General features: G+C 39.5%; 1 protein-coding gene across 1 annotated transcript in view; it reads right to left on the bottom strand.

Moving 5' to 3' along the window:
* Nucleotides 1-2,952: 2,952 nt before the first annotated feature.
* Nucleotides 2,953-24,951, bottom strand: part of LOC111237064 (1-phosphatidylinositol 4,5-bisphosphate phosphodiesterase delta-3-A-like) — a 38,099-nt gene continuing 16,100 nt past the window's right edge. Inside the window, exons 4-16 of the mRNA XM_022766018.1 lie at nt 11,728-11,956; nt 11,237-11,366; nt 10,804-11,029; nt 9,039-9,240; nt 8,043-8,187; nt 7,682-7,834; nt 6,605-6,748; nt 6,325-6,478; nt 6,065-6,181; nt 5,703-5,881; nt 5,218-5,353; nt 4,396-4,545; nt 2,953-4,274 (exon numbers count right to left, since the gene is read on the bottom strand). Coding sequence (XP_022621739.1) covers nt 4,126-4,274; nt 4,396-4,545; nt 5,218-5,353; nt 5,703-5,881; nt 6,065-6,181; nt 6,325-6,478; nt 6,605-6,748; nt 7,682-7,834; nt 8,043-8,187; nt 9,039-9,240; nt 10,804-11,029; nt 11,237-11,366; nt 11,728-11,956 — 2,114 coding nt within the window. The 3' untranslated portion in view covers nt 2,953-4,125. The remainder of the gene's footprint in view (nt 4,275-4,395; nt 4,546-5,217; nt 5,354-5,702; nt 5,882-6,064; nt 6,182-6,324; nt 6,479-6,604; nt 6,749-7,681; nt 7,835-8,042; nt 8,188-9,038; nt 9,241-10,803; nt 11,030-11,236; nt 11,367-11,727; nt 11,957-24,951) is intronic.

The following is a 24,951-nucleotide window of genomic DNA, read 5'->3' as shown; positions in this document are numbered from 1 at the left end:
CTTGAAAGCGGCCTCAAGCTGCTGCTTCAGCATCGGTTGTTGTTCCTCCATCAGTCCATCCACCTTCATTCCCCTCTCCTCCATCGCCCGTGCAGCTTCTTGTGTGTGTGCCGTAGGTCTGGACGCCTCCTTGCCAGTGGACTTTCAGTGAAGTTAGCGGTGACTGGAACTTAATCCCTTCTCCCTTTAGAACTCTCTTCAGTCCCACATAGCTACGGCGCTTTGCAGCCACCTCCGCTGGGTAGTCGTGGTCGAACGTCACTGTCTTTCCCCCAGTCTCGATTTTTGTCTGCCAGGCCTTTTTGAGGATGTCATCCTTGATTTGGTACTGCAGGAAGTTGACAATGATCGCTCTGGGGTTCTTGTCTGGGGCAGGTTTCGGTGCCAACGCTCTGTGAGCATGTATGTGTAGACTGGCATCTTCCCCGAGCTTAAGCTCCTCGCGAATCAAGCGCTCTATAAATCAAGCCGAATCCTTCTCTTCGCCCTCTGGTACTCCCCAAACTTGAATATTGTTCCTTCTCGATCTCCCTTCTAAGTCAGTTACTTTCTCCTGTAGCCTCCTTTGCTGCTTGAGGGAAGAGGCGAGAATCCCCTTCAGCTCTGCATTCCACTCCTCGGTCTCCACCACGCGCTCTTGCATGTCTGCAATATCTCTGCCCTGGGCTTCCATTCCCCTGTCGATGGCCTCGAACCTGTGGCCCATCTCCTCCTTAAAAGTGGCTAGTTCTTGTCTCAACATACTTCCCAGATTTTGAATACTCTCTTGAATGTCCTTCATTTCTTTACGGTTTTCCTTGCTATTGGTCCCAATCTGCTTAGACACGTTGTCAAAGCCAGCCTTCATGCTAGCTAGCATGTCGTCATTAGCGGCATCTGACCTATCGTCTCCCTTTCTATCTCCCATTTTCTCTCACTCTCTTTGCTTCTTCTCCGTTTCTTTTTTGGTAAGTTCCCTTTTAGTACTCACCCCCTCTCTGGTTGCGCGTTTGAATTTTGGCTTTTCGATGTTTTATCACTTCATCCACCAGGAGCTCCTGATTTAACGTCTACCCACTCATTTGCTAAACCGGAAGCTGACTTAACAAATTCAATAAAACATTGTGAAATAAGATTTTCTAGGATCTCAATTTTTTGTATCGAGCCCATAATATGATGATGATGATCATAAAAGAAAATGTAATGCTTGAATTCCACTTTATTTTTAGTTATCATTGTCAGAAACATGTCATGTATGTATCATTTGACAGTATGGTTAGAACTGAACTTCGGTTACTCAAATACCATCTAACATTATGAGGTTCTTCAATTTGTTTGGATAATGGTTATTATTTTCAGTGTTTTAATAATTTTCTATTCTATCGTGTATACATAAGGTGGTTAAATAAATATCAAGTCATTTAACATACAGCTGGTGCAATATTGATGAAAATGTCAAACAAATGCACTTGCAATGTTGAGGAAAGTGATAAAAATTCCTGGATTTGCCCCTTTAACCGAATCAGCACCAAGATTTTTCCTTGCCAATGCCCCACCTCCCCCACCAAAATTGGTGCAAATGGGTGCCGCACTTTTTGCTTAATCCTGGTGACAAATAAACAGACACAGGTGAACATATAATCTCATTGGAGTAGGTAATAACCCCAAAAATGTCGATATATTGAATTGTACAGTTAGTGTTAGGGTTATCATTTCTTCAGTTCAAAACACACAACTTTGGTCTTTCTTACCATGTATATAATTCTTTCACTTACAGTTCTTGATTTATGTGCATATGTGCAATATTGTCACAAACACGGCTGGGATTTTTTTAAACTGTTAAATATTGGCAGTAGCTCAAAAATTCAAAAGAACACCCTGATCATATTTTTGTTAAAATGATAGCACATTAAGTTCTTTATCAAATAATGACTAATTTGGCAAAAATGCCAAAATATATTTTTTTAGACTAATACTACAGAGAGACAGACTAATACTGATATCAAGTAGGCTATCTTTTCATATTCCCAGCACCCAGCCTTGATTGAAACAATACATAATATTGCAATATTTACACAGTATTCTCTGTAAGTTAAACTCTGCATGAAATATTCATAGTATTTCTTGTCATGTGTAAATTAACAAAATACTAATGTCCTAAAAACCAAATGCTTCAACAAACTTAAACATTTCCTTCCTTAATTAAAACAACACTGTATAAAACCTTACCTTCAACACCTACAGTGGATGACATAACAGATTGATGCCTAACAAAGAAATGTGTTGTATAATTTGTTCAAACACTGACAACAATAAAGTCATGTTACAGTCACAAAGGATCGTCAGTCAGGTTGACTCTGCATGCACAAAACACACCTGAACATAACATGGCTACTAAAAAAAGGAATTTTGTCAGAACCTAACTAATTAGGCATAATACATTAGGCTGCATTATATATATATATATATATATATATATATATATACACACATATTATGTATTGGGGACATTGCCCAATTTTAACCTGATATCAGATTTACACTGAAAGCTGCATTAGGACCTGAACATCTCCACTACAGTGTTAAAAGGACAGGTTTGGATTTCTCTCATAATACATAGAGATTGCTTCATCGCTGTTTGAACACATCTGTGGAAAAGTATTGTAAACTCAGGGTTCTCACTAGCTTTTTTTCACAGCCTTTTTCACAGCCTTTCTTAATAGCCATGATAACAAGATATGTGGTTATTGTAATTGGGGTAGTGGTTTTGAGAAACTCGGTGACCCCAGGTAGATTTAACTGGGAGAATGCAAATGCCATGTAAATAGGTATCCATGTTTCTAATCAACTCTTTACAAATACAGGTACAGACAGGTAAAATCTGGTAAATCTGTATTTATACAGCACTAACCTAATAAGTAATCTTGTTATTACAGTGCATGTAAATTCACTGAGTGTGATATGGCCAAAAGATTCAGAAAAAGCTGAAAATTGAACCTTGAAATTTGAATATTTTATCGTAGACAATCTCAATGTAATACGTGCACGCCATATGTACATCAATAGAGCCTAGTGACAAGCTTGCCATCATACAGAGGGCCAAGATGTGATGATAGTAAAAACTGGGATAATAGCATACACTTTCAGACCGTTGTTGCTACAAATAGTAATGAAACATAGCTGATTCAAGAGTGTAAAAGAAGGTCACAGAGAAGTCAAAATCCAACCTACTTTCTCACTGTGGCACACCTGCCCAGTTGCTGCATGAAATAAAGTTGGATTGTTGGTTTCAGAAAATGGAAAATGGAAGATGACAATGACTATTAGCTCTTTGAATGACCTCTGGTTGTTTTAAAATTAATTTTAAAAATCTGAACATGTCCCTGAACACTTCATAGAGGATGGCTACTTCACACACCATGTATAAAGTCTACACTTGGGATGTAGGCTATCTAATCTAAAAGTAATGGTCAAATCACATACCAGCAGACTACACAAAATAGACACAAAACTATGATACATATAATTAAAAAAAAATTTCCTATAGAAGCCATGAGACTTAACTAATTGCAAGGTTAGCTTATATGTTCAAAATGTAAAGACAAAATCTAGCACCAAACTTGGTCATGGTATACCTCTGCAGGCTGGATCAATGGGTTATAATTAAGTTCTTCAGTCCTGCTCTAACAATCAAACCCCCATTAAATGATAAATTAAAGAAACTGTTAGTATTCAACAGTCAGTCAATGTTGTTAGAGGGAATGAGGCTGGGCGTTCAGTTAAACCTTCCAATCACACCCAAAATTGGCATTTGGTTCATCAGTGATGTTATATCCCTCGCTGATTATATCTCCATGTTTGCTATTTTGACACCCTTAGGAAGATCAGGGACTTAATCACAAAACTAACCACCATGGTTAATTATAAGCATCGAACAGTAAGAAAAGCATTTGCTTTCTTCTTCAAAAATTTGAAATAATGGTCAGCATTTTTATCTTTAGCATCAGCATTTGCAAGACAAATTTATAACCACTAAGTTTTATGAGTTTGGGGCCAGATCCTTTATTTCCTTGGTCAAGGCAGATATGTTCAGGGATCTTCCCATCGTGGCTTCCATGCTTCATGTGGCTAGGGGAAGAGGGTAGATTAGGGTTCCTTGGCTAAAGACCTGGCTGGTGATTTTGCTGATGATTTGTAAGGACTGCTCTTGCAAGGGGTGACTGTGATGTGGATGAAGAGAGAGGAAGGTGAAAGGCTGGAGCCATCCAGCTTGCGCAGTTGGACATGGCGATAACCTGCAGAGGTAAGGGAAAGAAATTCAGGAGAGCAAATGTTTATTTATACTGTCTTGGCAATCTCAAGCAAGTCTTTGTGACAGCCCCCATATTAGTCAAACCCTACTGTCCCTAAACACACCTGTGCGGAGACTGGTGAAAGGCAGGGTGTATTGCCCTAGAAAGTCATTGCTTGAGGTATAGTCATAGTCTTCCACCATGAAGCGAACCAGTGCCAGGTCAGGGATGTGGACGGTAAAATTAAATGTACAGTCCCACCTTGGGTTAAAGCCTGAAACAAAGAAACAACAATTTCTTACACAGATATACACACAAGTTTGTTTGATGAACTTTGCATGAAATCATGTTCATGCAGTATGTGATTCCCATCCAATTTTGTCTAATGTACCCCCACAGATCTGTCAGCTTAACTAACATACACATAAGCATAGCCACAGGTGAGTCTAGTTGGCACTGGACCCACCCAATAACAGGGCTTCAAAGGGCGTCAAATCTGAACCGATCCATGAGGAGCACAACTGTTCATCAGCATATTGCTTTGTCCATTAACCATTTATCAGTTACCTAGCTTTTTGCCAATACTTCTAGCTAACTGCTTAGGCTTCTCTGCTAGTTTTCAGACACTCTCAATGACGACATTGTTCATATTATTTCAAATTAGTTGAACTCCATAATCTTTCTACATATCCCCTGACAAGTACCCCCTGGGGTTCAAGCACCCCTGAGCAGGAATCACTTCTCTATGGTAGATCATTGTCATCTCTAAGATACTTTAAAATGCAATAGTAATTTTATATTGTTTAAACCTCATACAATTATACAATCCTTTTCAGCCACAACCCACTTTCAACAATGCTTTCTAAAGCTGTGTAGAAGTTCCTTTATGCTCCTACTGAAGCCATTTAATTGCCAAATCGTCTTTTGTGAGGTATAGAGTATTTACCATTGTTATCAACATGATGGGTTTTCTTCTTATTGTTGTCGATGGGTACACCATGTATCTCCACCCAAACCTGGGGGTCCACAATGGAACTGGGCTTGTCCCAATCTGGTTTGGGGAGCTGCTGAGCTGATATAACCTAGAATAACAATACAGGAAATCTTAATTTCATTAGAGTATCTTTCCAGAATGGAACAAGAAGCGCTAGCAACAGTTTTGACACTCTGATACAATGGCCCTCTTTGCGTGTAGCATTATGGCCCCGTTTCCCTCCATGGATCCTGTTTGGAGTCAAGCTACAGTCAACTACAACTCCCTAAAAGCATTTCATTCAAAATCATTTATAAAGCATAAAATTCTCATGCAGTTTAATGTTGAGGAAAATCATTATCTTTCAAATGCAAACTGACAGTGGGAAAATACTTGTGGAACCGGCAGTTCTGCTACTTGCTACTCATTTAGGTGCTACTCATATTGTGCCATCTTACCCGAACAGTGAGCAGTACAGGTCTGTGGCCAGGACCTCCACCAACATTCTCTGGGTTGAAGGTGGTGTCAAGCTGGCACATGAAGGGAGGTTTCAGGATGTAGCCACAATGACCATTCTGCAGGAACCTGCCATGGTTTAGGTCCATCTGCTCACCGGGTGTCTGGAAGTTCAAAGCAACTGGACACCACAGCAGTGTTAACAGCATGTATTTCAGTTTATCACAATGGGTGATAGGGCTGTTGTGCCGTTATATCAAAAAGAGGAAGATAAGAAAAAGGACAGATTTGTTTCTGAATGACAACTCTCTTATTGGTCTGTTTGCTTCTCTTGACAATTGAGTAACTTAAAATAACTTCTCACCAATTTGACAGCCTCCATTCCACATCTCCTGAGGGTTGTAGTTCGAGGACTGGAGGCGCTGTCCTGAGGGGTAGATCCGGCTGAGCTGGTGACTATTGTGACGCACAAAATACATCCCTGGAGGGTAAGGATGAGGAAAGTCCAGTTAATTCAGTAGTATACTGTGGAAATAATCATTTTCCTGAACAAGGTAGGAAAAATGGGAAACTTTCTGTATCCACAAAAGTAAGTGTAAGTGTAGTCACAGACACGTATCATACCTGAGTCCTTAATGTGTCTGAGAGCTTCACTTTCAGAGAAAGAGGACATTTCAGTTGTTGGTTTTTTGGCAGCTTGTTCAAAGCTTTGAAAAGGAACACTGCGGGTGTACACGACCAACTCTGATAGCTCTGGACTAAGCTTAGACACACCTGGCTGAGAAGATAGACACAGAAAACCATCAGATTCTTGACCAACCAATGCCTCAACCCCCCCCCGCCTTGTAAATGGGCAAGAGCCACTACTGCTAGAATAAATGTATGCTGGTGGTGTTATACCCACCTTCCTCTCCTCTTTTCTTGGGCAGGGTTTGCCTTCAGTCCAACTGACATCCTCATCTGAGGAGCTGAAGTCTGAAGCACTTAACAAGCACTCCTCCACCACATGCTCCTTCTTCCCCTTCACAAGGATTTTCCCTTTAAGGTCCTGCGCAGATACAACCAGCATACACAATACAGATACACACAACACTTTACCAATTAGTTTGACAATGATAATTACAGTAAAACTATTCTGTCATGCTAATGATACCACTAGAGTCACTACTGAAGCTACAGACATCAAAACTGCTACTTTATCACTGACAAAAAACAAAATCAAATCAGTATGCATAACCCTAACTTTGGCCCCCTACCAAGCACTGTATTTGAGTAGTAGCATAACACTATAACTGACACTACCACTACTAAGCACTATCATTAAGCAGTGGTAACCATAACACTAATCCTCAAACACTGTGTTTAAAAAATAGTAATACTCTATCAATCTATCTATCTATCCATCTATCTATCTATCTATCTATCTATCTGCGATCACTGAGGCACACATCATGCATAAATGCACCAACTCTCATGCACATTATGAGTATGTGTAAATGTAAAATAAGTGGGACACAGGAGAGCAGATGGCCCCAGATTTCCTGTGTAGCACAGTCTGCTCTATGTTTTATGCATAATCCTACCAAACTGATTGCATATGCCTTAATTACATGACAGAGAAATAAAAGTTCGGCCATCCAGAGTGAGAAAGTTTTAATATGTGCCGGGGTGAAGTCCTTACAGAGGAATCTGACTGAGAGCCACTTATTGACTATTTTTTAACCATGTTCACATTCCATTGAAAAGTAGCAAGCACATTACAAACTTCTATCTGGGCAAATCATGTAATAATGTCAGTCTTTAAATCTTCAGGCAAATGCAAAAACATTCAAAGTAACTTACACATAAAGAAAAAAAAAATGCAGCTCCAGGACACACAAGCATGATATATGTCTTGCTTAAGGACACTATTAGTCTCGATAGACACATTAGTTCTTATGGGACTGAACTTTCATCCGTGTATGGAACAGTGTCTCCTTACCTCTGGAGAGGGTAAGTTGTGACAATTGAGACCATTGAGGGGCTTAGTGAGCAGCTTGTCTCCCAGGATGGATTGCAGCTGTTGAGCCATTATTGTCTGCTGCTCCACAGAGCAGTGGTTCTCCAGGGACAGGATCAGAGGGTAAGGAGAAGCCTGGGAGAGAATGATGAGGGTACAATGTCAGGGAGAAAATAATTTTCTCCATAGAGCATATTAGAAGAAGATAATTATCTTTTGCCCCTTCAACAAAACAGTCTCTCTTAATGCATAGATTTACAAGTATATAATCTTTGTCCACACAAATGTATTCAATTAATCAATTTACAAAGCCCAGTATTTTTTTGTATCAAAGTGTACTCACTTTAAAAGCATACTCGTTGATAGTTTCAATGACTTCAACGAAGGGTACTTTGGAGGTGAATGTGTGTCCATGGTAAATGACTGGCTCTCCTTTATCTCCATCCCAGCAGTCCAGCTCCACGCAACGGCAACCATGACTGAGAGCTCTAAGAAAAACATCATCATTAAGAATTTCTGAAACAAAGGAGAGTCTGAGATTAAAGGTGTAATGTAAGTTTGTAAGTTATCTGTGCCCTTCCCTGTACCCTTCTTTTTTGATTTGATCACACTTGATTTTCAGAATTTCTTTTGTTTCTGTCTTGTATTCTAATGTGTACACTGTAAGTTTTACCTTGTCCGATTTGACAGTTATGTTGCAACCTTATGCTAAAATCATTTAAATTTTAATTTTGATCAAATTTATAGAATCCTTTTCCCTCAACAATCTACACACCATATTGACAAATGCAAACTGAATTTTGACATAAGTATTCTGACCCTTTGCTGTGATACTTGAAATTGCCTCCCGTTTCTCATCATCTTTGAGATGTTTCTATCTTCACCTAGATTGGAGTTCACCTGTGGTAAATTTAATTGCAGCCCCCACTAATAATTTCCCATAATGTCACATGTACATTGCTTTCCTTTTTAATAATTGCACAAGACTTTAATTTGCATTAATTTGATAATTAATGTATACATTTTGTTGTGTTATATCGTGATATGCTGCACGTGTCAGTGATGGTGTAAATGATGATGAGATGACTAAATGATCAAAGGACTGACTGTGAAGAAAGCCCAGTTGAATCCTTCAAAAACAAGCAAAAGAAATGGTGAATTTCTCAGCCACATTTTAAAACAAAAGGAATAGGAGACCTTTGTTGAACCTCTAAGATGTATTTGGTCTTGTAATTTGGACTTCAGAGGTGGATAGGAAACCCTGTAATAGCATACAGCTTTATCTTATTTCTTTTAGCTCTGACTGTACTTAACTTTGTGGTGCCCTTATCATTATTACCGAATGTATGGCTCTGTGCTGCTGTCCCCAGTCAGCTGGTCCTTAGTGAGGTATGTGTTGTGGGAAGAGGAGATGAAGTAGTGAGCCAGTGGGCGTCTCATGTCTTGGTAAACCCTCGCATGTTCAGGGTTAAAGACACAGTTCTCCTTAGACAGCATGTACATGGTGAAGCCATTAGGGGTCATGAACTGGTTCTTCTGGGCTGCACAGGGCAAAAGGCACAAACACAAGTGGAATACATGACTGGTGGTAGTAGTCATAGTGCAGTTTCTACAGTACAGCTAATATATAGCAATTTTAGCTGTACTACATGGTCTTTTGGACGTAGAGCATAAATGGGTTGGAGATAAACTTATCCTGTTTTTAAGATAGACACCATGTTTTGTAATAGTTTTGAGGAATTAGGTGCATCAGTGTCTTAACTACACTTCTGCATCTAAATATTTGCTTGGGCCCTTCTCTTAGTATATCCATATATATATATATATGCAAGAATTCTGGGTGGAATTTTTGGTTCTGCTTTAAAATTTGACAAAAGTTAGATACTAGTAGTAGTTGTTCCTACATTAGGTCTATAATGAAAATAATAAAACAGTTCTCTCTTTTGGAAAATTAGAAGGCATCTTACATGCTTTTACTACATGGACTGGTGCCAGTGAACATTTCTGATCTGCTTAATCCTTATGCTCAAACCGCTCAGATCTTCTGATCACCTTCTGCACACCATTCCATTTTCCTACTCCCACAATAGCCCTGTTCACACCTGGCATTAAAATGCGTCTCCATGGTCTTGAGGTGCCACTTGTGATCGAATATCACTTCCCTGCTCTATATGCAAATAAACATGTATGCATTGTTGTTTTTTCCATTCTATTCTATGTATTTCCTCCTTTATTATTATTTCTGAAAATAGCCTTTTTAAGGACCATATCATGCTCAAAACCTCATCAAACTTTGCACATGCGTCACGCCTGATAAAAAAATGTAGATGCTTTGTGGGTCTTGCAAAATGCCTCGATAGAACCACCAAGAAAATTTCAAGAAAGTAGCCCTTGCCTTGTGTTTAACCTACATGTGTGAAAATAGGCACATGTAACATGTCAAGACTTACAAAAAAGCCTCCTGCACCCATACCCTAAACCCAACAGGAAGTCAGCCATTTTGAATTTAATCTGCAATTTTGGCACTGCTTTTGTGAATTAAGGATGTCATATATTAATGAACTCCGTCTAGAGTATTAATCAGATCGACATCAGATCTGGTCAGTCTAATTTTAAGACCTTTGCGATGCTAAATTGGAAAGATTTTGAGTTTTAATTGGAGGACCTGGCTGTGGTGGTGCACCAAATTCTGATGTTTCACCATGAAAAAAGAGGTTGTTATGACACACGTTGTCCAAACTGACCCAAACTTTGTATGACTGCCAAGAGTCCCAGCCTGAAGACATACATATGCCAATATTCAGTTATAATCATAGCGTACCTTGTGGCAACAGAAAATGTCTTGTTTTACAATTTGACGTCCTCCTCCTAGCAGATTGACCACACCCAACTTTCAAAATTTCAAAGAGGCACTACTCACAATGTGTTTCACCTACATGTATGAAATTCGGTAGGCACATGTAACATGCCAAGACTTACTAGATATTTTTTGTTTAACACATAGTCACTGAGTTTGTCTGTCTCTCATTGATTTTATCAGAGCTGTTTTGTTAAACATACATCATATAAATATTGCTACAGTATATTGTTACTTAACACTGTACCCCACTCATTAAGTTCATATGTGAGTATGAGACTTTGGGCATGGATGAGTGAAGCGTCCTCCCCCTGGTCCTTCAAGAAATCCCTCAGGTCCACAGTAGAAAGTACACAGCCATTTGCAGAGTAGCGGACAAACACAGCATCTATCTCCGGTCTCCGTAACAACTCCCTGCAGAAAACTTCAATCTCCCTGTGGTCCAGACGACCATCAGCTGACTGGTCACATTTCTCTCGGAGAAACACAATAAAAGACAGAAGATGAACATCAATTTTCAAGCTGGCTTCAATTTGTCATTCCTAAAGCAATGTGTACTTAAATAGTGGTGATCTAAAATAGGTTTAAATATTAATTGAAACCATATATGAGGGGATAAAGTTTTTATATATGTGTGCGTGTGTGTGTGTGTGTGTGTGTGTGTGTGTGTGCCCGTTCACCTGGAAGAGGCTGCGGGCATATTGGTCACTCAGGTCAATATTGATCATCTGCAGCAGGGTCTGGACTTCTTCATAGCTCATCTTATCATCATGATTCTGGTCAGCCCGACTCAAGTAAGCATGAATCCAGGTGACACACAAGCATTGTTAAGGAAACAGCAAGATGACAATGTGTTATACAATAGTTTGACCTAGATAGAGTATTGAAGGGCAGAATTAATATCAAGAAGTGTCCTATTGATAGTGTTAGGATTCTGGGATTTTTGGAACTAATTCAATCAAAAAAGTGGAGAAACAAAAAGTACCAACATATGTTTTCACTGGTTAAACTGTTGCCACTCTGGTTTGTGTCTCTGAGGGATCCTTGCAAGGGCCTCCAACAAAAGTTTGTTATACTTTATTTCTTCCAAATGTATATGGCACTGTTATATGTTCCTTTTTCGTAACAATTATCTCTCCAGATAAGGCTAATTGAACAACAGTTAGGATATTGGTCAAGTTTTTCCTTCTGGGTCATATTCTCCACTCTCTCTTGCAGAGTTCGAATGCCGCGAGCCCAGTGTTGAGCCTCCTCTTGGCTCTGACAGAGGAGATCCAGGCTCTTCCGGGGCCCTTTGAAGACCACTGTCAAACACTGGCCTTCAGGTACTGAGCCAACCAATTGTCGCAACATTTCTGACTGGCAACCCTCCCGAATGCACTCCACCTCCAAGATGGAGACTGATGTGTAGGAAACAGAAGGAGAAAGAAGAAGTGAGAAGAAGAAAGAACAAAATAGGTAAAGAACAAGTACTGTCCAATTAATTATCCATCCTGTTTTTAAGTGTAACGTTCATTTTTAGAGAAACTTATCAGTTTTTTTTTGTTGGCTGAGTTTGCCGTGGGTATCCTCAATCATGAAGGGTTAAAAGAGTGTAGCGTTAACGCCATATTTTAGGATTTACTCTCGTTGAAATTGGGCACCAGTCCTCTAGGAGGACAACAATGAATTACTTCATTGCCAAATTTATCAATCTCATATCGGAAGCCATGACTTCTCGATTCAATGGATCTCCAGTCTCTACGTCAAAAGAATACAACAGGACAACAACTGGGTGTAAATAAAAGAGTTTATTAACTAAACTACTATCTACAGAGTAAATGCAAGGTGTAATAATCATAAAGATGAAAATAATAAGGAAATGAGCAGTGTGATGAGTTGGCAATGGTGGTAGAGAATATATTATGGCTATACACTATGGCTATACGGCTAATGATACTACATCTACACATTAGGTTTGATGATTAAATATTGCTATATTTCTACATCAACCCAGTCATGAGCAGAGTGTTAAGACCGGCCTACTGTGAGTTGCGTAGTAGCTGAAGACCCTTGGCTGGAACCCAGGTGGCTGTGGTTGCCGTGGTAACCCTGGAGACGCGGGATCTAGGTGGATTCTCCTGGAGGCCGTGTCCCGTTATCACGATGACGGATTCTGCCGGTGTCTCAGCAGTTCAGCTCTGGTGGAGTTTGCCAGGAGACTTTCTGTCTCGGGCACTCTTGATTTCTGCTCAGCTTCTCTGCAAGCAGTCGTGCAGAGGTGTTATCTGCTGGCGTCTCTTGTGGGTTGATGCAAAATAAACTCTAATGCTCTTCACTTTGGTTGGAGATTAGAGGAGACTGGCATTGACCAGATGACTCTAAAGTTGTCAAAATCTTCAAAAAGGAAAACTTGATGATGATTAAAAGTTACAAAATTACTCTGAGGCACTTCTGTTGCTTTGGTTCAGTTGGTCTTGACTTGGCTTATAAAATTAAAAGATCGCGCATGTAGACAAAAATCATGTTACTTGTAGCTTGTGGCAAAGAAAAATAAAAGACGCGAAAAGTGCAAAAATGACTAAGAGCCATGAGTTTGTGGCTAGCAGCTTAGAGCTAAGAGTTTACATGGCTACAGAGCCGGGCTTTGAGCCGGGACTCTGAGCTTTGAGCAAAGATCTCAGCTTCTAGTTTCTGCATCGTTTCTCGCTTCTCGCATCTTCTTGTCATCTGGGTTTCTCTGACTTTTCTTTCTCTTCTGGTTCTCTTCTGAACTGATTTTTGGAACTTTGTGACTTGTTCTGCACTGATCTTCTTGGAACTGCTTTTTTTGGAACTGAACTATGTGAATTGATCACGACTGTTTTATCCCCTGGGGGGCGGGTGCATGTTTCAGGGGCGTCCCCAATCTCCTGTGTTTCCACTTGGAGAAGAGAGTAATTTTCCACTGAACTTTGGAATCATTTAAATCTAGAGTTTACTTATAAATTCGCACATCCGTCTTCCACCATGACCACAAAACATTAAGTGAAATAACATATAAAACTATTTGCACTAATAATGGCAGAGAGGAGTAATAGGAGTGTTGATTTCATATTACATCCTTCAAACCTGGAATTAATCATGATACAAGTGGTTAATTGATCAAACAACAATATAAACATTTCCCAAAGCTAATAATCTATAAATGTGGATTACACAGCAGTTCTTTGACTGTAATAATATTAATATTGACATGCTGGATGTCATGTAGTGTGTGTTACCTCGTGTGAAGGATGCTGACAGTATGGTCACAGGAAGGACATTGTCTTAAAATCTACATGTTACCTTTCAAACATTCTATGGGATAGAAGTTTGGGATTAAACCATTGCATAGGAACATCTCATGAGTTAGAGAACAGTTAGATATTTAATTTTACATTCTTCCTTAGATCTGTGTCTATGAAGAGAGTTCTGCTGGTCACTACCCAGGATTGGAATGTGGGCCGTAGTTTATGACTCTTATCTAGAGAGGGACAGAGGAAGGGAGGTTGGTGTGTGTGTTCATGCATGGCACAGACAGGCCAGGATTCACACTTTAGTGTTAATCAGTCTTTTGTTGTTACTTGTCCTATACAAGAAACAATCAAATATCAATAGACAAAGTCTTATTGTTACAAACTGGAGATTTTGCCTATATTCTCCAGTTGTCTGGTGTCCATTAGTTAATCCTCTGGAGCTGACCCTTTGACCTTTGGTCTGGTTCTGTGTCGTTCGGACATGCTAAAAGCATGGTCTGTTTGTGGAAGAGGGGTCCTTTGTCTCTGTTTCCTATCAATTTGATAGTTTGATGGTGGGAAGAGTTGCAAAGTGTCAATTGTGGGTCCGTAACTCTGCATGTCCTTATAATGAACTTCCTTAATGGCTTGTGATTGATGCCAGGCCAGGTATGTACGCTACAAGAGCAAAAAAGAAAATAGGGAGAAAGCACATTTTGTGTGCAGGTTGTTTCACTAAAACTCTATATTCAGTACAACACAGAAATAACATGTCCTCCAACTTAAACAACCATATACAGTGTTATTTTTCCCATAATTGTTTTACTTGTGGTGGGCCGCCGACATATGCCATTGACCGCCACATATTGATTTTGTTTTCTTTTTTCTTTTTTCTTTTTTTTTTACTTTTTCAGGAGGGTAAAATCTTATTCCATTGTGGACCTGTGTGCAGTGGGTTATTTGTCAGTAAGTACTAAAATATTTGCAGTAGAGTATGTCATAACTGTTTCTTGTATTGTATATTTTGTTTCAGGGCATCCCAGAAAAAGGGAGCTTGCTCTCAGTGGCCTTCCCTGTATAAATAAAGGTTTGAATGAATGAATGAATAGACTATAAAGTATTATTTAATATTTAATTTAATGACCTAACAATAAAACATAACTGTGGGTCATAATAACATGCCTGCACAGATGACCTTCAGGTTCCTTTTTTTACAAGAAAATAGTCTCAGAAATAAAGTAAATTTCCTATAAACATTTTGCATTTTGCATTTTTGCAACAGTGATGAGAAAAGTGATGACCAAAGGGGAAGACTATAGCACAACAGACTGAGCAAACTGACTGAGCAAACTGAGTAAATACTTAAACCCATACAAAAACTTAAACCCATACAAATTAGTTCTATCCTACACAACACAGCCCTTACATCACTGGAGGAGAGATGATGAAAGAAAAGTGAACCTTTAGTCTGTCTCCATGTTCAAGTAAATGCATTACACAATCATAGGTGTCGCTTTAGATTTTCTATTTGTGACTTTCACTTACAGGCTCAAATTCAGATTTTATAATGCAAACTCACCATCTGATTGGTTTCCATCTCTCATTCTCTGAATTATCAATTTATAGTACTCGTAGTAATTTGCTTAATTTGGGTAAATATGGTGATAATCATAATTATTATGTGGAACAGATAATTTCAGCATCACCACTACCCCAGTATAAATTGGAGTAAAAGCATTCATGTGTCCTTCCAGGTGATTTTACTTGCCTTTCAAGGCTTCTGTACTTACCTCTAAAGGTTATGAAAATGCAAGGGCATAGGTTTGGTTTCAATATTGGTAGGGACACAAAGGCCCTGCCACCCCTCCAAAACAAATAGGACTTTTTAATGCTGTCAACCAGTTTATTAACATAAACATGAAAACTATAACTATAAAAACTATATACACAATAAAAGATGAAAGACTAAAAGAAAGTTAACTTTAGGAAACTACCTGTTAATGGAAAAGACTTGCATTAAATGTTAATGGAAAAGACATTTATTTTTATATTCAGTTTAGGCATACCAGTGTTGCAGTTTCTCTTTTATCCTTGATTTCACATTTAAAACAAACTCCACCTTGACCAGCTACAACAGTATAATGTTGCTAATCCAGTCATACATCGGTATTAACAATCTAATAATGTAAGGGTGGTGACGTTAGCTAACAGATTTGAATTTTAAATCAGTGTGGCTGTTGGCTGGTTAGTTTAATAAGTATTACATATGCTTTCGGTGTTGAAAAAGCTCTTCTGTCTCTTTTTTGGTATCATGATATCTACAAAGTACAAAATGTGTTGGCATAGACAAAATTAAGTTATACGTGCTGTGCAGTTCTGGCAATAGAGGAAAGGGAGTCATCTGAATAGTACATTTTTACCCATGTTTGAGGTATGGACTGACAACACTGACAATACTGTTATAAGCACACTGATACGCTCTCACCTCCTACATGTCTGGCAGTAAGTGTGATATTTGTATATGACGTGAGCTGTAAAATCAGGTGATTGATTATCTTTAAATCTAAACACCAGGCCCTATTTGGTACCTGGTGGCAATTGAAGCCCTTGAAGAAAACCTGCTTCAGAGAGCAGGTGACCTGAGACAACACTGGAGTGGCTTCAGGACAAGTCTCTGGTTGTCCTTGAGGGAACCAGTCAAAGCCCAGACCTGAAGTCTCAAGTTTGAGTTTGAGAGGATCTGCTATGAAGTTTGGGATAAACTGCTCAAATCCAAACGTGCAAAGCTTGTAGAGACTTGGATTTTTGATTTTTTATACATTTGCGAAGATTTCTAAAAACATATTTTGACTCTGTCATTTTGGATTATTGGGCGTAGACTGATGGACAAAAATGTATTTATTTTTTATTAAGAATTAAATTTACAACACAATAAGGAGTGCAAAAAAGTGAAGCTACTGCAGATTACCTTTGTCGAGTGTATAGTTAAGTTAATGTTATTTTAAGTCTCATGAGCTCTGAAATGAACAGATTTGTATTGACAGACATACAGACACACAAATCTGAGCAGCACACAAGGAAAAGACAAAAAGATATATTCACCCTATAAATTAATTTTAATTTATTTAAATTTGTTTGACTTTTGACTTTCAACTTGCACGCAGCACGCTACCTGTTCAACAGACCCTACTGTGTGAATAGTTAACTCACCTCTCTCCGTTGGTCTGTTTTGCTTTGAATATCTTTTGTGACAGCAATGTGTGTCAGTAAAAATGTAAGTTCTGTTAAATAATATCTGACATTATGTCTTCACGGTGATATAGTTGTCTTATGCAGTGTTCAGGACCAGATTTGATAATTAGCCGGCTACTAGCTTAACGCACAAAATACACATGTAACTACTGAACTCATGTAGTTTATAGGCAATTATTGTTACACCAAAGCTGGTTTACTGGATTGACTGTGTTACCTGTCATGTTGCTAAGACTAGTGGAAGGAATCATTGAATTCCGTACCATAATGAAGTAACCCAGTCAGTCTGGTCATGTGACCTTCTACCCATGGACATCAGTGCCATGCTTGTGTTTGTTCATGTTCATGCCCTGACCCCTTCTCATCCAAATCCACTGACTGGATCTTACTGCCTCATCTGACATGTCCTTCACTATTTTCCTCACACTCTGTCCACTTCCTCCTAACTCCCTTACCAAAGAGACAACAGACCTTGCTACAAATCCTCTACATCCTACTTCCACAGGACAAATCCTAACTTTCCATCCTCGCTGCTCTGCTTCTGCCCCTAACTCTACATACCTGAGCTTTTTCCTTTCATATGCTTCTTCAACTGAAGCCTCCCACGGAACAGTCAGCTCTATGAAATATACTTTCATTCTACTCCTAGACCACAAGACTATGTCAGGCCTTAGCTTTGTACTGGCTATTTCCTGGGGAACAACAAGCTTTCCTCCTAAATCTACCTGCATTTCCCAATCACAAGCATCCTCTAAGCTGCCTTGCCTCCTTGCTGTCTTACCAACTTTCTCTCCCTCCTGAACAAACTTGATTGCAACTCTCTTTATTTTTGACCCTCCTAAATTTGCCTGCCTCCGTAGGTCTTCAATTCCTGCAGCTAAGCTTTTTAAAACCTGGTTATGTCGCCACGTATACCGGCCTTGCGATAGACTAACCTTACAGCCTGACAAAATGTGCTTTAAAGTTGCAGTACATGAACACAATGAACATAGCGGGTCTCCATTTACCCAGAGTTTTAGGTTCTGGGGAGTTGGCAATACATCATATGTTGCCCCTATCAAAAATCTAATGCTACTTTCCTCCATACTCCACAGCTCTTTCCAGCTAAGCTTTTTCTTATCTACACCTTCCCAATTCAACCACTGTCCCTGCTTAGCCTGAGCCACTGCCTTTGCACCCCTTAATATTTCCTCCTGTCTACGAACCTGTTCCACAACTAGCTTTCTCTTTTCCTTGGGACCTGCTCTACTCCACACCGGTTTGCCTGGGCCAAGCCCCAAGCCTCCCCGGCCTATTTGGACATTACCCACAATCTCTGTATGCCTGAGCGTTGCTTCTGCCTCCTGCACTGCCATTCTTGGATTCCACTTTCTCCCCTTGATTGGGTTTGGAACCACCTTACTGACTACCACATCTTTACTCCCAGATAACAGGAGCTCTGTCCTAACCTTAGTACATTTAAACTCCTCCACTAGACTAGTTACTGGGAGCTGAAGTATGCCTTTCCCATACAGTGCCACCGTACTTAAACATCTAGGAACACCTAGCCACTTCCTAATGTAAAAGCTAACTAATCTTTCCATTTTTTCTGCAGCAGATAATGGAATCTCATATACGGACAGTGGCCACATCAGTCTGGGAAATAACCCGAACTGCAGACACCACAACTTCAACTTTCCTGGAAGCCCTGATTTATCTATTCTATCCAGTCCCTCAGCAACATCTTTCCGAAACTGCACTACCTGTTCTCCGTCATTCAAGTCTGCCTTGTACCACCTACCTAGACTCTTTACTGATTTTTCCCTAATTATTGGAATTTCCTCTTCGTCTATTACAAACTTCCTATCACTTAGCTTCCCTCTACTTATTGAGATACTTCTAGACTTACTAGGCTTAATTTTCATACTAGCCCACTTTAAGTTTTTATTAAGTCTCTCAAGTACTCTTTTCATACATGGCACCGTTGTAGTTATCAACGTCATGTCATCCATGTAGGCCCTAATTGGTGTAAGGCGCATCCCATCCTGCCGCCTCTCTCCACCTACAACCCACTTAGAAGCTCTAATGATTACCTCCATCGCCATTGTGAATGCCAATGGAGAAATCGTGCACCCTGCCATAATGCCTATTTCTAGCCTCTGCCACCATGTCGTAAAGCCTGCTGTACTTAAGCATAGTCTAATGTCTTGGCAATACGACCTACTAACTTCACCACTACTTCAGGCACTCTAAAATAATCAAATGCCTCCCAAATAAGGCTATGTGGCACTGAACCAAACGCATTTGATAAATCCAAAAATATGACATGCAAGTCTCTTTTCTCTGTCTTGGCTGCCTGAATCTGATGCCAAATCATGCTAGTGTGCTCTAAACACCCTGCGAAACCTGGTATTCCTGCCTTCTGTACTGCAGTATCTATTAAGCTATTCCTTTCTAAATAACTAGCTAATCTCCGTGCGACTATGCTAAAGAAGATCTTCCCCTCCACATTAAGTAGCGAGATCATGCGAAACTGACTCAGGTCTGAGGATTCCTTCTCCTTAGGAATAAAAACACCTCCTGCCCTACGCCATGCTCTAGGAATAACCTGTTTCTCCCAAACTATTCTTAATTGCCTCCACAAAAACTTTAGGATATCAGGTGCGCTTTTATAAACCCAGTAGGGGACTCCGTTTGGCCCTGGGGCCGAAGAAGCCTTTGCATGCCTGACTACCTCCTCAACCTCCTTCCACCTGGGTGGTCTAACATCCATCTCATGATCTATCTTTCCTAATGGTGGCATGTCGGGTGGAAGGCCTATTACTCTATTCTGCTCCAAATCTGAATACGTGTTTCTTAAATACTTTTCCACTTCTAACTTCGTTGCCTTAAGCTGCCCTCCCTTTTCCTGGTTAAACAATCCTTTAACAAACTTGAAAGGGTCCCTGTAAAACGCTGTCCTTACATATTCTTTCTTCTTTCTCTTTTTCCTAAGATATTCAGCCCAGTACTGCTAGCCTGCCTCTTAAATCTTCTTGCAACACATCAATCCCCCCCCCTCTCTTCCTCTGTTGCCCTTTTCCACTGCTTTCTTAATTGTCTTCTTTCCTTAACTAATTTCTCCATTTCCCTTTGCCGTCTAGACTTAACTAACTGTGCTCTTTCAACCCTCTTTCTGTCTTGCACCCCAAACCTTTCTACACCATAGGAGTAAATTATATCTCCCATCTTCTCTAGTCTATCGCTTGCATTTCCTCCTAGTCTGCTTAAAATTACTGACAAATCTCTATTGACTGACTCCCATTCTTTCTTGCTATTTGCCCTCGGCCATTTAACTCTAGTTTTCTGCTCCATATTTCTCTCTCTGACTGGCCTATTCACCTCAGTCTCAGCTGCATCCCCTCTTGTAGTCTCCTCTTCCCTCTCTGTAGCTGTGTTGTTGATATATTCCTAAGTTCTGTAAGGTCACAGACTTGAATTTATCAGTCTTGGAATGCTGTGCAGGTAAATGAAGCTGTGGTTACTTAGAACTTGTGAGAGTGTGTAGGCTAAGATTTCTGTCAATATTAACATCTTTGATTTTTTCTTTACTGTACCTCCAGACTCTACCTGGCTGCCATGTACTACAATGAAAATGCTGACCGACCACAAGCCCAAACAAAAGAAGGTGAACCACTGTTCAAGGTCCACTTTCCAAAGGCCATGAATGGAGAATGCAGAGCTAAACCAGTTAAGACTGAGCTGACATTCTATAAGTGTTATATTATTTTATTTTTCAACCAAAAAATGTTTTGTACACACTGTATTAAGTATTGCATGTATAATGTTATGACAGTTCCACCAACAACAAAATACAATAAAGAAAATGTCAGGAATTTCAATCATTGTTTTGTAAAAAAACAACAAAAAAGTGAAAAATGTAAACAAAATCTTTTGTGTTTTATCAAACAGGGAATGTGGTGGACTTCATATTTGAAAAAGTCTTTGTTGACCTGGGACCATACACAGAAGCTGCTTTAGCCATCCCCATCCCAGAGGACCTCACTGCAGCTACATATCAAGCGCATATAACATAGGTAATTTATAACATGTTACTTATTGCATATAATGTGGAGCTTGACAACAGTGTAGTGTAGAAAATTGCAGAGTTTAGTTTTTGACTAAAGATTAATGTTGCTGTCAGACATGTTTATGCTGATTTACAGCTTTCATTGTAATGCACAAAATAAATTTACTACATAAAGGAAGATGTCATGATGAGCATCTCTGCTCAAAACATGGAGAAAAATTAATAAAAATCAAAATGATTTACTTTGTCAGCATCTATTAAAATATCTGACTAGTCTTGACATTGAATACCTGTAGCAGTCTGCGTTCAACAAATATTTTCATAGACTGTAAAAGTATATCCAAGGAGGCATGACAGATAACTACACAATTCACAATAGTGCTTATTTACCAAAAGAGCTCCCAGTAATAACGAGACAGTAACAGTTAGCATTAGCTACCTAGCTACACGTTAGTAACTGTGCCAGCACACATCAACAAACTGAAAATGTAATGTCAAAATACACAAAATTGGTTATTTCATCCAAAGTAACATCAGCACCTAGTGCATTAACTGAATCCACTGACAGCTTGGGTGAATTAAGATTTCTGAAAAATGTTTCCATCGCTTCAAGATCTGGTTTGCCCTGCGATTGATTTGTGTAAAAATCTGCAAAACATTTACTGATGTTTTCCATAGTCTGTCAGTAAGGCACCATCTTTTGACTTAATACAGTGTATGGCTCTGGGGTCCTGTGATTGTCTAAGCTGACAAGCAAGTAACCTGTGGGTCATATCCCTGAGCTTGCAGTATCTTTGTCTGACATACATACAAACATATTTGGACATTATCCTCATAACGCAAAATAATAATCTTATTAAGTAGTTCTGGTTTATGCATCGTTCTATACAAAGCCTCCATATTTACTAAGTGATTATCTATTTCAGTTAACCTTTACCTCTGACCTCTAGTCAGAGAGAGTTTGAATATGAATAAATGGTAGCCTATATTTTTCCTAATCAAGATTGCAAGCTCTAGTCTTTGTGCTAACATTTGACTGGTAGACCTCAGAAGCCCAAGTACTTTTGCTGCTGTTTTCTTAATGTGTGTTTTCTGGAGAAAACAAATATCAGCTTTGAGTGCACATAGATGTGCATAAACTCTCCTCTTTTCAGTTGACTATTCATCCCCTGCACATTCCATCTGATAATCTTAACTTCACCATCGCTGTACTTATGAGGATCAATAAACATATATGATATCTACTGTTTAAAGAAACCTGTTGACTGTGGCAAAAATATAAACAATAATCTGAACAGACAGATTATGCTGAAGAAAAAACACCCCAAAGAACACAAGAACCCACCCTGGAAGATTGAATGAAGTCAGTAATGCTTCTATATCCCAAACGTAAAGTTAAAGCCTGTAGCCCAGACTAGCAAAATAACTACCATCTGCTCTCCAAATAAGGGAGACACTCAACTTCACAGATGAGCAATGTCAGTTAAAGAGAAAAAGATAAAAAAAACAAGGATTCTTGTCCATTTTCCGACTTGATACTGTGTCAGAGTCCAAGTCTTCAGCTTTTCGGCTAAGGAACTTTTCAGCCTTGGCCGTGGTGTTGAACGAACTGGTGTTGTTGGTGAATGTTGACTGTAATGACGAACCTTGCTGGGTGTCAGAAGTCACATTGAATCTTCCTGCCTCTGCACTTCACCTTAATATCTTTTTTTAAGATTATTTTTTTGGCATTTCTGCTTTATCATGCCTCTGCGCCGGCGACAGCCAGAGCAAGAGGCATTTTGTGTGCAGGTTGTCCATCCGTCCCATTCTCACACAAACGCTGTTTTGGCCTTGTGAATACAATATCTTGAGAACTCCTCAAGGGAATCTCTTAAAATTTGGCACAAACTTTCACTTGGACTCAAGGATGAGCTGATTAGATTTTGGGGGGCAAAGGTCAAAGGTCACAGAGACCTCCAAAAACTTGTCTTTGGCCATCTGATCACAATATCTCCTTAACACCTTGAGGGAATTTCTTCAAATATGGTACAATGCACTTACACTCATGGACGAACTGGTGGTCAAAGGTCAAGGTCACAGTGACCTTAGAAAACACTTTTTAGCCATTACTCAAGACTTCACACAGTAATTATGACAAAATTTCACACAAATGGGTAATATATATATATGACACTGGATAAACAGGGAGTCCTTACCGCTGCGGTAAGGACTCAGCCTTAGCACGTGGTATGCACTCTACCAGGTAAGCTGCCGGGGCGTCCCTGCACTTCACTTTAATAAATAGTGAAAGGCCAGGCATTTCTTCAAGGCCAAAGAAAGATCAGAAAAGATCAAAACTGGGTGCCCTTCATACTGTAATTGTGCCTTCTCTCTTACAAGTCTCAGAACTAGGTCCTTCACCTGGAAAGGGTGCAGCCTGGCTATAGTAGCCCTTGATTTGCTGTCTCGAGCTGGTCGGTCAAAATATTCCTCTTCAAGTAGAATGAAAGCAACATGGCTACAAATTCAATAGGCCAACCATCTTCAGTCTTTTCTTTGACTCCAATTATGTAAATGTTTTGCCAGCATCCTGTACAGCTGCTTTAAGGCTCGCAAGTGACCTGTTATGCTCAGCAAACCTCTTAACAACTATGCTTTTCAAATTATTTGATGCAGCCAGGACATCCTCATTGGTAACTTTTTTTCTTTTTTTTCTTCACATGCAAAATAATGGTGACTCATAAGAACGACCAAAACTAATCAGTTAAAAAAACAAAAAAGAAGAAAATGAAGCTCAGCCTAAGTTCAGTCAACCAGCCAATCACCTTGTCCCTGTTCTCCTCTCTCCTGCTTTCAGCTGTCATTTCAGTGTGTTTGCTGTGACCCTCCTCCACACTATCCACCTCCAGTACTTCGTATCCAGTCAGGCTGAATTCATCATCTTCTCCTTTCCTCTACTTCACACAGCCTCACCTCCTTTTCACACATCACAATGGGGTCTAATTGTCAAAGACTCTCACATCTCTCACTTTCTCACTTGTTTTGCACGTAAAAATAAAAGTTTATTCGTTAATACAAATGAAGTCTCTCCTGATTGGGATAAATGAATCACTTTAAACAAAAAGAGTATAGCAAATGCCAGCCCTGTGTGACAAAGGAAAATGGATATAAAATAAAACAGAAAGGCCTTTGTAGGCATCAATGTTACTTTAAAGAGTCAACGGACCTGAACGGTTCACCGCTGAGTTATATTTTTTTCGGGGTGTCCATTTGTCCATCTGTCCCATTCTCATGGATACGATATCTCAATAACACCTTGACGGACCTTCTTCAAATTTGGCACAAACATTCACTAGGACTCAAGGATGAACTGATTACATTTTGGTGGTCAGTAATCAAAGGTCACAGTCACAGTGACCTCACAAAAACACTGTTTTGACAAAATATCTCTGTTGTGCCTTGAGGGAATTTCTTCAAATTTGTTAAAATAGTTAATCTAGACTCAAGGACAAACTGATTAAAATTTGGTGGCTAAAGGTCCAAATTCAAAGGTCAAGGTCACGTGGCCTCACAAAATGCACTTTTGGCCTTGCGAACGCAATATCTCCATAACACCTTTAAGGAACTTCTTCAAATTTTGCACAAACCTTCACTTTGACTCAAGGATGAACTGATTTGATTTTGGGGGTCAAAGGTCAAGGGCATGGTGACCTCACAAAGCATAAAACCATGCCAAAACCAGCCTTGTGAACGCAATATCTGTAATGCCTTGAAGGCTTCAAATTTGGTACAAAGGTTCACTTGGACTCAAGGACAAACTGGTTTGATTTTGGTGGCTAAAGGTCAAAGGTCAAGGTCATGGTAACCTCAGAAAACA

The sequence above is a fragment of the Seriola dumerili genome, unplaced genomic scaffold (assembly GCF_002260705.1).
Source record: "Seriola dumerili isolate Sdu_G_001 unplaced genomic scaffold, Sdu_1.0 BDQW01000807.1, whole genome shotgun sequence".
Lineage (NCBI taxonomy): Eukaryota > Metazoa > Chordata > Actinopteri > Carangiformes > Carangidae > Seriola > Seriola dumerili.
Note: the sequence above shows the minus strand (reverse complement) of the source record. Positions and strands in the feature narration are given on the sequence as shown.